The sequence below is a fragment of the Gasterosteus aculeatus genome, chromosome 4, assembly GCF_964276395.1.
Source record: "Gasterosteus aculeatus chromosome 4, fGasAcu3.hap1.1, whole genome shotgun sequence".
Taxonomy (NCBI): domain Eukaryota; kingdom Metazoa; phylum Chordata; class Actinopteri; order Perciformes; family Gasterosteidae; genus Gasterosteus; species Gasterosteus aculeatus.
Window position 1 is genome coordinate 15797114 of NC_135691.1, and position 16497 is coordinate 15813610.

Genomic DNA, 16497 nt, shown 5'->3' on the forward strand with positions numbered 1-16497 from the left:
CAAAGGGTTTGGGAGGTTGAAAGGTGCGTCAGGACGAAGAGGAGTGAGGGTGGAAGCATAGAAGTCGACAGCACGGATACGAGGAAAGTGAGACACGCAAAACCAGGAGAGGGAGGATGTGTGCAAGGAAGGACGGAAGAAAGAAGGACAGGTAAGAGGGCAGAAATAGTACAAAAGATGAGTGCAAAAAAGCAATGAGGTGGCAGAATGACTGACATGACGGCTGTATGGTCAGCATGGTAGCAATGCCACTGGACCTCCTGAAAGTCTCTTTCAGCGTTTAGTTGTCTTTCAAAGATGTAATGAGCAGTGTCATTTGTTGCCACCTAGAGGTGAGATGAAGAAGTTCTGGCAGCAGATTGAAGACCTGTGACGGTCTTGGCTGCTAACAGAACCAGATACTCTCATAGTCGGATGTTTTATTAATGCTGGGAGCTGTGGTCTATGCAGCTCAGAAAACTGTGGGACTGTGTGTGTGTGTGTGTGTACTTACTGATGGCGTGCGGTGATAAGTATCACAGAGGGATGAAGGTCCCTCCTGTTTGAGCGTCATCGAGCCATCGACCTCGTCCTGATCGCTCTCGCTCCAGTAGTCTTGATATATTTGATAAAAACAGACACGCATGTTAGCAATTGATGGGCAAATGTGTAATGTTTGTAAAAGCTTGGAAGGTGGATCCGTCTCACCTTCGTCGTGACGAGGCACCTTGTCATCTGGCGTGTAGCCGATAGCAGCTAGTCCCAGTCGGTTCATCCACCTGTAGGACACAAGGAAAGGAAAAAAGAAGAAGGCAAAGTTCAGGTGCATAAAAACAAGATAGGAAAAAAACAAAAAGAGGACGGCGCCAGAAGAAAGATAAAAAGAGGAGGAGAGAAAAGAGAGAAAAGTGATGCATAAAAAACCTCCACTTTGAATAATTCAAATGGCGTCTCTGAACAGCTGATATCTGTCTAACGGGCTCCTTTCCACTGACGAGGAGGAGATAATTAGAGAGATGGTTTCAGAACGAGAAAAGTGACGGTCTGTCCTATTATTCTCAGATGTCTTTCTCTCTGGGCGTCCAGGCTTTATGCCCCCCCCCCCCCCCCCACACACCAGATACTGGCTTCTCTCTGCAATAAGGTCCCAGAGGCCCAATCTGTGCGTGAAGAACAGTAAATAATCATCTAATTTAAGACTTTAAATTCTATGATTTTCTACAAATCCCATGAAAAGACCAAAACTAACTATGAATTGATCCTATACAAGTGTTTCCTCTGTAGTGGAAGCCTCCGTGCCATCAGAGCGGGAGTGTTGTCCAAAAACTATTAAAGTCACATCAGTGAGGCACAGTTGCCCCACACGTATATGTAAATGTGTGCAACAGTGGTGTCACACATGAACCTGCAGCACAGTATGGAAGTCAAAAATCGCTGGTTAATTCCTCTCCCCCAATTATCTCCTCATGTCATTGTGAAGAGGTGTGAATAATTAGAGCTCATCAGATAGCACTCCTGCAAATATCACTACGATCGCCCTCTCACATGAGCACACACGTGACGCAAACACCCCACGCAGTTCTACGTGTGACGCGGCTGGGTTCATGCTTTATTCATGCTTTGTGCTGTGTAAACTTGGGTTTTCTCGGCTAAAATATTCACGAAAGGAAATGTGACGTCCCCGGCATCCGACTTTTGTCCACATTAAGACGCAAACATGCGCTTGACACACACAGAGACACAGGCTCACTCACCGGTTCATTTCCTCAAGACAATCTGTGGCAAAGAAGAAGCTCTTGATTTTGGGATGACAGGCTTTGAAGGCACTGCAAAAACAAATGGGACTGATAAGGGATTTTTTTGACGTACAGTACGTGTGTGTGGATTCATGTTGCGTGGACGAATGCAAATGTGTTTGATTAGTAATTTTTGGCAACATGTGAGGGACACTCACAATTTCCGTCTGCACTCTATGGCTCGGTCTATTCTGAACTCAGGGAGGCTGATGAAGCCCTCAGCCTTCTCATCCTGCAGGCGGAGACAGATGGAGAGTGGTGGTACATCATCAGCCGCACACGGAACTAAATGTCATCCATACTGACATTCCAATTTTATTTCGTAGTCTAGTCAAGCATATGAAAATAGCATATGCTGTTTATATTTGCTCTCTTCACCCCTTGACAGGAAAAGAAGAGATATGAGATATGACTGTATTTGCTTTAAAACTAGCATGTGTAAACACACACCAGCACATATACAAGTGATTTTTTCTTTTTGATGTACATATATTTTAACAATTGATCAAATAGAAACATCTAAAACACCAAAAGGTTTTGTGATGTTCCAAGGTCACAATGCTGTGAATCCAGTCGACAGATTGACAACGATGGATTTGAGGGGGCAAAATAACCCACGTGAGCGGCCCATAGAGCACTTCACAGTGGTGGATGTAAATGTTCCAAAAGTGTCCCGGCTTGTTTCCTGTTGTAGGATAAATGAATGCTTTTGGCTGACAGGAAGTAAATATGGACCACAGCTGTTTATTATGATTGCTATTTATTAGTTGTGTCAATAGAGTTGTGATAGAAAAAAGCTTTGATAATATGACTCAGGACATGATGACAGTTGTAACTGTGATTCCTTACGTTTTGGTTTGTGTACCAGTAGAGGCAGGACTCTTTGAGGATAAACCAGTATTTCCTCCATTTTTGGGTGAAGTAGCCTTTAGCATCCTTCTTCTTCCACAGCCAGCCCTCACAGTCTCCATGGCCCAGGTCCTTACAGGAAATCCTCCTTCGACTGGCACTAGTAAGGGACCCTGCAAAGGAGGACAGGAACGTAATACGAAGAAGTGGTTTGCATAGCATTTGGTCTTTAATCAGGAAAAAACATCACTGGTAATAAAAAGAGAAATGTAGCCGTTTATCCAGCTATTCCGGTGACTCTGTCACTCTAAATGTATTTTTTTTCAAGTTAGAATTGGTCTTTCTTTGTGTAAAATGATCAAACAATGGGGACTTAAGCCTGTCAGGCGTAAGTATGAGATCATCATTAGGTGTAATTTAGATATAAACACATTTTGGGGATAAAAGGCTTCCTCTTTCTGAAAATACCTATGCTAACATACATGTTCAGTGGCAATGGTAATTAAAAAAAAAAGATAAAGGCTATGTATGTTTACCTTTACTTCTCCTTTTGGTTTTCGTTCTTAGGGAGGTGTAATGGAAAGACTAGGGGGGAGGGAGAAAAAGCATGTTAGCGCAAAATAAAATGGTTTGTGTTGATGGACTTATGAAGCTTCAACAAGTTCCTTTTCCATGTTTAGCTTATTTCCATTTCATCCAGCAAGCAGCTGAGAGGATTAGACTCACAGAGGGATCACAGCAATATAACACAGCCAGGAAGTGACCCACAACCTGTGGTGGTGCATGCAGACTAAAGCCCTCATGGATGTGAGGATATCACCTTAACTATTGCCTAATGTAGTATTTTGAAAACAAGGACATGCATCAAAAAATGTAAAGACTTAGTTTAGACATTGTTATCAGCATTACGTGCATGACTTTTGTTGGATAAACGCTAGTAAATTCAAATTTTGCGTGATTGTTCGTAGCTAAAACGGAGTTACTCAGCAATAACCAACCGGACTGTTTCTGGGGGACTTTTGTTGCTTATGAATTCAACATTGATTTGCGAAAGGAAGAGCGTTATATTTGTGCTTTCAAAATTACAGTTATCTCACTATTTATATTCATATTCCGTGTCCAAGAAAAACACTTGAACGGCACACTATCTGGAGCAGGGATGCCCGAAAGGTAGATCGCGATCGACCGGTAGATCGCTCTACCGAAACGAATGCTAATTAGCAATCCTTGCTTCCTAACGGATGCATTTCATTTCATTCCAAAGCCACCCAGGCTGTAAGGTGATGACCAAGAATGTTGAAAAAGTGTGGGCACCCCTAATCTAGAGCATCTCAAAGAAACTAATGTGAGAAGGATAAGAAACCAAGGGTATCAACTTCAACAAAGGTGAACACACCGTCTGAGTATTTATCTACGGGACAAATCAAAGTGTTTATAGCAGAGGTATAAATCGTGCGCTGCAGGAGAGGCGACCTGCTGACGACTGAGACAGTTTTCTGTGATACAATTATCTAAATATGGAAATCAATTTACCTCATCTGAACGGTTTTCATCTCAGGTACTGCTCCTCTTCTAGCCTGGATGTGTATGCAATGTCTAGCTTTAATTTGGACAAACTACAGCTCCATGTAGCAGCGGACGTGTACTTGTGTATTTGACTGAAGCCTCCTTCGTATCATTAAAATGCCGTTTGAGTCAGAATTGAAATGAACTGGAAAGACAACATTATCTAAAAAAACAACAACAGGTAACTAAATCATCAGAACTTTCATGAGATATCTGAGAGATGCACAGTCAGACCCACAGCACTGTCTGCTCTCCTACCTTCCTCATGGAGGCGGCTCCTGAGCTTCCTGAGCCGGAGTACCTGCAGGAGGAGAGACAGCATTGGATGTGACCACAAACAGCGTCTCCCATCCATCACAAGCATGCGGTGCATCCACGAACACAGACTCCTCACCTGTCGGTTGTGTCTGCTCGAAGTGTGTCGGCGCCTCGCTGGGAGACAGATGGAAGAAAATAATTCATCAAAGACTTTCCAAAAACCCAAATTCAAAACGTTAAATATTGCACGATTCAAAAGAATATTTGTGATTGGAAACGTTACACATCTATGTAATTGTTGACCTAATGTTCAAAGTGCTGGGTCATCCCCTTTATTTAAAAGTACATGACAGGTAATCGTCCCTTTTCATATTTATATATATTACAAGTTGACAGCCTCTCCTTAGTACTGCGACTGCTTTCAGATCAAATCAGGTATTGCATTGGGTATTAATGATTAATTAATGATCTTCATCTCCAAATCCCTTCCCCAGTGGTGGACACTCCATCAGGGGACGGGGCACTCGGCAGGGCGGGTCAGGGGCCTCTTGAGTCGCAGCCATTAGCATGCTTTTGGTAACATTACTGCGTACAATGTGTAGGAACAGACACGACTGCGTCACTGCGACTGAGTCGTGAAATGTGACCGACTTGTCCACCGGTAGCTTAAAATGTGCTAAAATGTCGGTCGTGTTATTAAAAAATAATCACAGAAAGAGTGAGAGAAAGCAAACGGGCCAGTCATTAAGGTCAGCGCATGCTTGTTAGTTCAGGAGAGTGTACTTCATGTGCCACAGAATAGAAATGAGTCACCGCCATGAGAAGCATGCAGCTGAGAGGGTCAGAGATGGCTGTTGTTAGCCAAACTGTTAGCACGCAGCGCGCGCGTGTGTGTTTGTGTGCGATTGCGTGTGGCTCTTTTTAAGCACAGTCTGTCAGCTGCGCTTGTAATTGGTCTAGCTGATGCTGAGTCACGCACCTACTCATACGGTTACGTGTTTGCGTGCATGTGCGCGTGCGAGTGTGTGTGTGTGTGTGTGTGTCTGTGTTTGTTCAGAATAAACTCCTATTTAGACTCAGGCGCCTCTGAGGATTTGGGGAAATTAGGATGAGTTAGGATAAGTCGTGAGATGGCTACCCTGCATACAAATGCCCTCCTGCGTGCTAGGGTGTGTTTGTTTGTGTATGCCCATGTGTGTGTGTGTGTGTGTGTGTGTGTGTTTGTACTAGCAAGTGAATGACAGAAGAGTTAAAGAGGGTCACACCGTCATTCTCATAATCTGTGAAGCTGGCAGCCATGCAATGACACTGATCATCCTCACTCCCCAATGTCTCCTCTACCTGACACACATACACACTATCAACGATGTGCGTGAATCTGAGAACACGTGACCTCTCGTGCACAATCAGCCTCCCTCTGATTGGACGTACACACACACACACACACACACACACACACACTGAAAGATGAAGGTAGTTGTGCGTGTGAGTCAGGATTAAAGCCTCCAAGGTGATTATAATGCCACCAGAAGGCCTCTTTTTCAGTAGATACTTTAAAACGTCACGATAACAAAAGCCGAGGTGTTGAAAATAAGATGAATGCTGGCTGAATTACATTTGGCTACTTCAGTTTTACGGTCCTAGTTTTGTGGTGCTGGCTCACTGGGCCTGAATTAATGCTTATTAATTGTTGCCAACCAAGTGGGGTCTAATGAAACATGCATTTCTTATTAGTAAAAAATCCCATAAAAGATAAAGAAACAATACATCAGTCCATATTTTATTCTGGCTGAAGACATTAATCTAGTATATAACGGTTACACATATCTACTGGTTTATCATTTTTGAAAGGTCTCATTAATAACCTTAAACAACTTAGATCTGTAAAGAAAATGTTCAAATGTGTGTATATAGTGCACACACACCAGGCACTATTTTCTGTTGTGGATTGATATACATTTGGTGCACAACGGACTATTTACAGCACTAGGGCGGCACAGTTAGCATTGACTCACAATAAACTACAATACATATGTTTATAGTTATGAGGGAACATCGTTTGAGATAGAGAGCTCAGGATACGCATACAAAGCAAAAGGTTTCTCCTCCATTTCCTACACTGATGTCCACAAAAAAGCACTCACATACCCTCTCTTGGGAAACAATAATTAACCCTAATGAAACCCCCCAACGGGGACCGACCCAGTCTTTGTCATGACTGTCTTATTGTGTTTGGTCAATAAGGGACAAACAATCCTATGGCACAAAAGAATAATATATATTATATGATGTTTTAGCTACATCTATAGTACAGTAAAATCCATTCGTTGTTGGTTTTGGTCTTTTAATTTGTATTTTAACAAAAAATACAGACTGTAGCCCTTCCTTTCTTTTAACATGGCATGAAACTTCAGTCCTCTGTCCATGTGCACACAAAACCGACGCAAAACAGACAACAGCTCCCTCAAGTCTAACCGACTCAACCAAACAACAGTGGACACAAATGGACAAAAGAACATGACTAGTTTCAGCACCTCAACACATTTAATTTATATATAGACTGGAAAGAATAAAAAACTCAGTTCAAGAACTGTGTACATACAGGCAAAGCCTCGGGGGGCTGGTCTAGCCGCAGGGTGGAGGACAGCATGGAGGGGCTGATGGGGAAACTAGGGCTGCTGGGATTGCGGCTCTTACGCCGGGAGCGTCTGGTGGAATCCCGCCGGCTCTCTCTGCCCGGGACCTCCGGCTCCTCCTCGATCACCAGGATCTTGTCGTCGCTAAGGTAACGCAGCAGGGAGTTGTCCGAGTCTGTGGGGACGAGAGGGGCAGAGGCTTGACGTGAGACGACGGACAGGCTCAACTGGACGGATGACAGAGGGAGGAAAACCACAGAGGCGGGGAGGGGGAGGTTATCAGGGTTCGTACGGTCATGGAAAACCTGGAAAAGTCATGGCATTTTAAAATGGTAATTTCCAGGCCTGGAAAAGTCATAAATGCTTTCAACATATGTTACATATCTTTAGTTCCTGCACAATGGGCATAAATTCAATTATTATTTCCCCAAATTTCCAATCAAGTAATACATACGCTTCTGGCTCTTACAGACAATCTGTACGTATACTGTAAAATGTTAACAGTTCATATATGTCCATAATTTGAAGTAAAAAAAGAAATAAAAAAAGCATTGGTTCAGGCACTGTTTAGGCACTGGTATGTTTTAAAATGATTGTTTTAGCACTGGTATCAGGAAATGCCCAAACGATAATTGTAAACATTAGTTTTTTATGTATACAGCCAGATTTCACAACAGACAACATTTGGTCATGGAAATTTAGTTTGAAGTCATGGAAATCCATTGGTCCAGATGAGTATGAACCCTGGGTTATAGAGTTGAGGTTCGACCTCAGAGTGGAAACAGAAGAGGGTGAATAGACCTTTAGAGATAAAACCCCCACAGACAGGGATAAAAGTGCCTCACAGCTGTAGCGGCTAATATGGATCTACAGCCGAAGGACAATCTGTCTGCCATGATTCAGCTGATTAAAGGGGCTCTGCTGCTAAATCGTGTCAGTCACAGACATTTTTATTCTGGTTTCGCTCCATAGAGAAAAATATTCGGAACTAAATTGTTTATTATCCATATGGAATGTGAAAAGAGTAAAAAGTGACAGAAAGCAGCAATGCAGACACCAGACAAAGGTATTGTGCTTTAATGTTATTCATGGGCTTTCTGATGGTAGAGTGAGGAACCTCGAGTACGGATTAAGCCCTCACAGCAAAATGGTGAAGCTTGTTAAAACTGGTCACTTAGAACTACCCTCATTTCCACAGCAGCCGTATAAATGCAATTTCCTCGCATTTATATTTACTTGTCGCTCTGTCAGACACATACCTGCCAGATATGCATCCTCACACAACCACACCACCATGGATAACCAGAGCATGAGCTGAAATGTGTTGAGTATGGAGCGTAGCGCGGCATCTGTCCGACCCGTTTTTTTGTACGTTTGCCGTTCGGCTGCGTGGTTGTGTGTGTGTGTGTGTGTGTGTTTGTGTGCGTTTGTTTGTGTGTGTGTGTACCTCGGCTCCCTCTCTTGCCCATGCTGGGTTCCTTGGCCTCGGCCATCCAGTTATACTCAGGAGGCATGGAAACAGGCCTGAGGTCACCTGGAACAACCAATCAGCAGTCAGAGACTCGCGTGGAGGGGGGGCGGGGGGGGTTCGCGGGAAGGCGGTGACCGAGTGACAGCGTGGGACATAGCCTGGAGGGGTGGACAGGTGAGACAAAGTGTGTGCAGGTGTGGGGGGACAGACGGGGAGACTCTCGAGGGACTGCGATGACCCGCTATTCTTTCCTGTTAACAGAACTTACATAAGCGCAGGTTACAGCTTGTCCATATAGAAGGTTTCTCAACCCTGCTGTTCAGTCATCACAGTCACAGTATTATCTACTTTGGCCGTGTTTCTACACTGGCCCAGAACAAACAGAGCGATCACTCGCTCTGGAGAGGCCTTTCTTGTTCAGCTACACACTTGGTACCCAGGAGAAGTTTAGGTTGGTTGCAATCTACAAACTCACCAAAAACAAAATGAAATCCTCTTAATGTAAGTAATTAATTGGGAGGTTCCATGGTGATATCTAATTGTCATAATTGTTTTAGTATATTCACCGTTAAGAGTATAATAAATATCTGGAAAATCTTAGAATAATTAGTTTTTTCTCTGACCACAGTCATAAATCTCCTCTTTAATAGCACTTACAAACCCCAAACTCTACAGTTTCTTTCCTAACTATATTCTTGAGGATTTTACCTGAGGGTTTGTTTATTTATCACTGGCCTGAATTATAGAGCATTTTATTACAAAATATATGGCATAAACAGAATGTGTCTTTAATCACTTATGGTAGTTTATTTCCAATTTACTTCCTATATCCTATTTCTCGAGTAATACAACAAGGTATCAAACATATTCTAGGGAAAAAAACTTTAATCGTTATATGTCAATAAAATAAAACCAACGTTTTGGAATGTATTTTAATCAGCACTTACTATAGAACATAATGCTCCATTTACATATTTAAACATACAAGAAAACAATAAAACACTACATGCGGGATTCAAGAGATGATTCCTATAAATTCTTAGAAGTGAGGGAAAGCAGCTAAAGTCACTGTGATAATAAAATCACGTGGAAGACGTCAGTCATCGACATACGATTCGATCGGCACAAGCCTACTCGTATTGCTTCCGTCCGTCACATGACACGTCACAGGCCCCTTGAGAGTCCCCCAAAAAGGCACAAGATGTCTGGGGAGCCGTCTTTGACACAGGCGGCGGGGCAGACAGGGAGCTGGACACAGTGTTCGTGGACTGACACCGTGGCATGTGATCAGTGTTTCTTGGGTTGTTTGTGCGCGCGGTGAAGACACAAAGGAGCAGAGCCATGAGGTGAGTGATGAATGAGGAGGTACTCTGAGAAAAGGGTAAGAGAAACTGGTGGGAAAGAGCACGCCGTCACACCAAACGAGCACGGGACCAGAGCCATCACCGCCCCATTCGCACTGGCGAAAGGCGCTCTCCCGCTTACCATGGGTGGGGGTCTTATCCCTCCGCCGAACCCCCGTGTTGCGGCCCCTGTCGTAGTCGGGGCCCGGGGGTCCGTCGCCCTCCAGCAGGGAGAAGTACTGACCGCTGTCCTGGTCCAAGTAGTAGCTGACGGCCTCTGAGCCTTTGGAGCCGGATTGGGAGCTCACGCTGTAGCGGCTGATGTCGTCGCAGGACATCAGACCCAGCTCCTCCCTGGGGAGGGCAGAGTTCTCATCATCATCATCATCATCATAATCATCATCATCATCACCGTCAACCCCCGTCAACAACAACAATAAGCGATAATCGCGAGCGACATCTGCGCGTGCCAGCGACTGACCTGGTGCCGTAGAGTCCAGAGACGGGAGAGAGGATGTAGACGTCCTGCATGCTGGGGGCGTCCATTTTGGACATGCCCAAAGTCCCAACGGGTGTAGGGGAGGTGCTGGTGGGGCTGGTGGGGACCGGCTGAAGGGCGAGGGGGGGGGGGGGGGGGGGAGTAAAAGGGAGAGAGTGACTTGCACCTTTTCATTGAGCGATATAATTGATGGAGGGGAGGGGATCTTGGAGCACCACCTGCGGCATCGGGTTTCCTCCAGAGAGACAAACGAGCACACAGTTTACCCTGTTACGAGGGACAGGGAACGTTTCTGAGTGACTGCGGCGCTCGTTCTAAACGCCGAAACGGCGAAACAAGAGAGTTAATTCCCCACACATGACATGTCTATGTTTTTTTGTTTTTTTTTGCATTTGTCTGACTGCGCAGCTTCTCCCACGTTCAATCGCTCCACTATTCTCTCATTTTGTCTCAAGCCTTTTCACACACCGAGCTCTCTGTGTCTGTTCCCATGACAACCCCTCTTCTACTCACTCGCTCTAGGAAAGGAAAGCTAGCGTGGCCTCCTACCTCAGCTCGACTCGAGCACACTTGGAGTCGTCATCAGGTCCTCGGTGAGGAGAGGGTGCCATGGAAACTCTGTCCAAATTTCCAGCAAATTATATACGTCCAAAGCCAGCTCAGCTTGGCTGGCAGATACGAGCTTTGAGCAGACAATTATTTCCAGATGCTGTTTTTTCAAGATTTTTAAAGATGTGGTGTTTTAGTGTATGTGTCACCCAGAAAGGAGAAGTGAGTGTGGACAGAACGAATAAAAAGACAGAGGGACCGGGCAGATAGGCAGCGTTCTCATTAAGGAAGCCCAGTCTTTCATCAATTCATCAGCGGAGCATTAGGCAAATTCATTTAATATTCCAAACTTTCCATTCTCTCCCCCCAAAATCCCCCTCCCCCGCCCTCCCCTTTCCTCGCTACTCTCACTACCTCCATCCCCGGGCAGATTATAGGAAGGCATCCCATTAAATAATGAAGACGGGGTGGGGAGACAAGGGCATGTGAGAGAGGAGGGAGCAAACGAAATAGGACACAGAGAGAGAGAGAGGCGAGGGAGCTGTGCAGTGTGATGACTTGAGCTGAGAGTGAAAACACTAATTTAGTGATTACAGCCCACTCCTGCCTGCATAAAAATGGTGGGCGGGGGTAGAAGTAGAGAGAGATTGGACCTCTACAGCAGGCCAAATTCCAGACTGTTAAAAACAGCACTTAAACCATCTGACCCCTGTTGTGTCCGCTCCCACCTCAAAATATGCTACTTCTGCTAATTCCTTTTACAACATTCCCCTGCAACCTTTACATGCACACATACAAACTCAATACCCCTCAAATACCTGCCTTACTCACACACACACACACACACACACACACACACACACACACACACACAGACACACACAGGCGTAGGGCTCGAAAATGAACTGAAATGAGCCTGAAGAAATCTGTTTGTGCAATTGAAAGAAATCATTGTATATCCTTCTTTTTTCCAAACTTAAATATATATTTATTAGCGGCTTAGATTTGCTTATTCAAGAACTGTGATAAGTACAAAGTGTAATATTTTACAGATGAAAAATGTAGCCAAATTAGCCAGTTGTAGTCTTTGACAAGCTGACTGTGAGTTATTGATAATGAGAAGTGTGATTCAGAGTTGCTCCAAAAAGTGATGGGTTCTTCTCCATGTTACAGAATATGTGGCCATGACTGTGAGGTTGCCAGGCAACCAGACTCCCCAGTATCCAGTCTGATGCAGGTAGCTTTACATTCATCGTATTTAGTTCTAATGCAACTGCACATGGTAAAATCTGTTTTCTGAGGGGTTTGAGAATTTGTTGTGTTGGCTTGAAGGTTGAGGATCAAACACCATAAAGATCATAGGATGAAGATATTAAATCAAGTGTTCACCTGACAAAATGGCAGAGATTTTAAGTTGCGTTAGCTGTCACAAAAGTAAGGCAAAAGAACGTACTATAACCCATCAATGATAGATAAGAAGCCATTGCAGGAAAAAGCAGGCATTTTAAAACAGCAATAATTTATGTATCCAAACACATAACAGATTTATGAAAGCAGGGTCATGGAAAATGTGTGGCACACAAGTGACCTGTGATGTGGGCGCTGATGTGGCCCCCAGTCATGCATGAAATGACTCCCTATGCAGGCTTGGCAGCAGCGTAGCAGACAGCAGTATTCCTTAATTCATTGGAAAAAGACATAGCCAGACCCATTGCGATGGATTATTATATTGCTTTTACTCCATCCTACCCAAGACACAAACACGCAGGGAAAGAGAGTAAGAGAGAGAGAGAGAGAGAGAGATGTGCCATTATTTGTGAACTAAAAGAGGTTGCCATGGAGAGATTTGGGGTTGGAATCAGATGATAATTTGCACAGATAAATTGTTTCCTTTGTGGATTCAGTCATAATCCGGCTGAACGTTTGCCACATTTGAGCTGAACTTCCCAACCGCACAATTCATCCTGCATTACCAGGCTCGGAGTTCTTGAGTGCGCTTGTGTTTGTTTTGGAGAGTGTGTAGGTACAGTATCCATTCAAAGGCACAGAGTGCAGTGACCCAGATCCTCCGCCTCTCAAAGGAGCGACTCGACTGATGACGGATAACCTCTCTCTACTTGCATGCACAAACGCGCAAACAAACGCACCTCGCTTTGAAAGACAAAGACATGGAAGAGTATGCGTATACTGTACGGCCATGCTGGAAATGTTTGCATCCCCACCGGTGCACGCGCGCGCACACACACACACATGCACACACATGCACACACGCGCACAGGCTGTTAAGCAGGATATTTTGGATTCGGTGCCTTATTTCCAGTATTTGCTGAGTTGCGGCTCTTGTTTCTGAACCACAGGAGCTGCCTGTAGTTGCTTATGAATAATTAAGAGCTCCAGTCTTTCTGGGAGAGAACAAATCTAAAACCTTCCTTTCTTCCCATCTCCCGCAGATATCCGTGCGCTGAGATCTGGGAGCTCACAGCGCGGTTGTGTCTCAGCAGCCCATCAGTGTAGAATCCCCCCAATACTCTGCTGTTGTACGCAGCTCACGGTAACGACTCCGAGCGATGATCTAACAACACAGCAGCCTTCTTAAAGACAGACATGGGGATGAAGTTGCAGCAGGCTTCACGGTTAATAAAGGCTTTTAATGGTTTCGAGGCCATTACAGAAACTGAAAACATGGAATGATTATTCAAGTCTCTTGTGTGAACATACACTCACATTTACAGAGTGTTTTATAGTGCTTTTACAGGCCCGCAGACATGACGCTCCACAAGAACTCGCATCAGAACAGCCCTCGCTTCACCCCTCTTTGTTGCCTTTTCTGGGCTCTGAATAGGTATTTGGCCTTTTGTACACGTGCAAGTACTCCACCTATTCTACAATCGAAAAAAAGTTCCCTTTGGCGGAAAGGACCCTGGTCTCATTCTGAGTTGGAGTTTAGGCCATATTATACCATTTAAAACATTCACACACGCACCCTAAAAAGTGACAATATTACATTTAATAAGCTATCTTCCTCATTCACAATTTTCTTTCTTTTTTAGTACCATTCTAAAGAAACCACCCCTTTGGTACGCATGCATTCTCTTCGGAATGAGGTTTAGCTATAGGCCTACCGACATATTTGTGAATTGCCTTGAACACGTCGGCAGCAGTTACGGAAGACTGTAAAAAAGATTTGTTGAAACGTCCAACCGGAGGAATGACGCATGGTCACAGCGTGAAGTGTTGCCGTGTTTACCTGCAGGCCCAGTGGTTTCCAGCGCACGTTCCTGAGCAGAGCCGGCGTGGAGCTCAAGGTGTTCTGGGGCCTTTTCTTCAGCGTGAGTATGACGCCGCATGGGTCTTCTCTCAGAGCGTTGACCAGGTTCTTCAGCTGCCAGCCCACCTGAGGAGCACACACACACACACACCGGGCTGCCGAATCAACTGCTGCAAAGAGCTACGCACACACAGATGTTCTGTGTGCAGAAGGCGCCGAGAGCAACCAAATCAACCCGAGGAAAAACCACCATGCACAGATCTTAAGCTTCCTAAACTGTTGTTGCAAAGCACCACGAAAATTCCACATGCTATTTGTTGATTATTTAATGTGTATTAGACTGAGGAAGTGATGATAGGAAAGGTGGGAAAGAGAGATCCAACAGAGGTCCCTCCCTTGAACGGTCCATAATCAGTCTTGACCCCTAAAACTCCAAATTCAATACTTTTTAGAATGTACATTTATTTTAGAAGTGGCCTATGTGATACACATTCAGCCACCAGTTAACATTAATGCAGCTAATTGAAATGGCTCTGCCAATAAACTTAGTAATTCATCTTTTTGTCAGTTTGTGATGCGTTTGACCTGTATTGTGTTATAATGCAGGGTGTTTGTAATATTTGGTGTAGTGGCATTGATATAAACCGGACCAACACAATATCAGACAAACATCTCGGTATCAAACAATAGAAGTTTGAGATCTTAAATGGATGCTTTTAGAGCTATAACGTCGTTGTCATTTGAGTCTGAGTCACTTGAATATTTCCACTGTTTGTCTCTTTTAAAGCTCCATTATTCCCAGAGTTGATTTAGGTAATGTCGCAAAATTGTGGCTACCATTGGGAATTTGCATAATTGCCAGCAACTTTGAGTATTTTCTTTTCAACAAAACAGTGTTAAGAGTACAGAAAAAAACTAAAAAATACACATTACAAAACAAATGCACCAGATCCAAGGATCAAGGTGAAAATAAATATCACAATGTGCATTTTGATTTGGATCCATATACAGAACCAGAGAATATATAAACATTACTGACAGGTTTAAAGCCCCGTGCAGCATCGTCAGAAAGGTATATGTTATCTTGTTGCTTTCTACCTATAATATTGTTCATGTGCTGCTGCATATAAGTTAGTTCCCCACAGTGCCTCAAACACGCTGCTTGTATGATAAATCCCCACCAAACCAGTAACAATACCAATATACCTAGAAACCAACAACATGCACCAGACTCTCCAAGTGCCGCTGATGTGAAAACATAAAAAAGGAAGCCCTGGTCCGTGTGGTTTAGTTCAAAGGGAGAGAGATGATGAAAGAGTAAGAAAGGAGTGCTGACTTCAGCCTTTTTCCTCGGCGGTCCGACAGACCAGTCTCCAGAGCTTGCGGCACTCGTCAGGCCATTGATTGGCTACACTGGTCTCAGCTACCGGATATGTCCGAGGAGACTACGGCGTTTACACACACACACACACGCACACACACACACGCTAGCTGCTCTGACCTTATTCCTGACGTAATAATGATCAGCCGATTTCCGCCTCTAGAGCCCCGTTTCCTGCTCTCTCTCTCCGGCCGGTTCAGAGCTCTGGCCATCTTTCACCAACAAGAGCTTCATTATCATAATTTACTACTGTATTAGGAGAAATAGGTCGTACCGTAATCTGGTTTCAATCGCTTTTTTGAAGATTTGAAATATTATATATCTACTATTTGACATTGACCTGATTGCTTTTGTTCAGACAACTTTTACCCTTTGAGCACTTTAAAGCTCGCCAATTGTCATGTCATATGTCTTGTTTGTTTAGCTGTGTTGCCTCCTGCTCTCAGCCTTCATGCAAAGCCAAGCCTGCTGTCACCTGGACAAAGTTCCCTTGTGTTGTTTTTTTGTTGTAAATACATAAATTGTAACACTACGGCTTCAGACTTTGATACATTTCAACCTTGTGATTTCAACCCAACTGAGAGTAAACTGGACCGTGACCGCGCAACCCATGTAAGCTCAACCGGTACACAACAATGTATGTCAACGGCAAACACCAGTCCTCTCCTAACCAGGCCGGTTTAGAAAGGTTCTGTTATGCAAATAAACAGAGAGCGGAGGGAAACAGGGAGAGACCTACCAAAAATAATAACAGAGCATTAACTGCTGCTCGAGAGGTTTTTCAAATCCCCCGGGTCTTCATTATTTTGCCTGCTATTACCTCCACATGATTGTGTTGCCTCTTCAAACAATCAGTTTGATTTCTGAGCAAATTCCACATTTACCTCAAAAGAGAAGCTGAG

At 44.2% G+C, this 16497-nt stretch overlaps 1 protein-coding gene and 1 long non-coding RNA gene across 6 annotated transcripts in view; one reads left to right on the forward strand and one right to left on the reverse strand.

The window, feature by feature from the left end:
- Nucleotides 1–16497, reverse strand: part of LOC120817619 (connector enhancer of kinase suppressor of ras 2) — a 48267-nt gene that overhangs the window by 5316 nt on the left and 26454 nt on the right. For 4 of the 5 annotated variants that reach the window (XM_078101493.1, XM_040174010.2, XM_078101491.1 and 1 more), the window contains exons 9-21: nucleotides 14194–14340; nucleotides 10380–10507; nucleotides 10041–10252; nucleotides 8532–8618; nucleotides 7051–7259; nucleotides 4585–4622; nucleotides 4449–4491; nucleotides 3161–3209; nucleotides 2625–2797; nucleotides 1934–2007; nucleotides 1734–1805; nucleotides 688–758; nucleotides 494–594 (exon numbers count right to left, since the gene is read on the reverse strand). In XM_078101493.1, the coding sequence (XP_077957619.1) occupies nucleotides 494–594; nucleotides 688–758; nucleotides 1734–1805; nucleotides 1934–2007; nucleotides 2625–2797; nucleotides 3161–3209; nucleotides 4449–4491; nucleotides 4585–4622; nucleotides 7051–7259; nucleotides 8532–8618; nucleotides 10041–10252; nucleotides 10380–10507; nucleotides 14194–14340 (1404 nt within the window). The remainder of the gene's footprint in view (nucleotides 1–493; nucleotides 595–687; nucleotides 759–1733; nucleotides 1806–1933; nucleotides 2008–2624; nucleotides 2798–3160; nucleotides 3210–4448; nucleotides 4492–4584; nucleotides 4623–7050; nucleotides 7260–8531; nucleotides 8619–10040; nucleotides 10253–10379; nucleotides 10508–14193; nucleotides 14341–16497) is intronic. The other variant, XM_078101492.1, reaches the window with a different exon arrangement.
- LOC144406230 (uncharacterized) lies at nucleotides 32–13507 on the forward strand. Its single transcript, XR_013467430.1, has 3 exons — nucleotides 32–151; nucleotides 12120–12183; nucleotides 13397–13507. It is a non-coding gene; the product is annotated as an uncharacterized LOC144406230 (long non-coding RNA).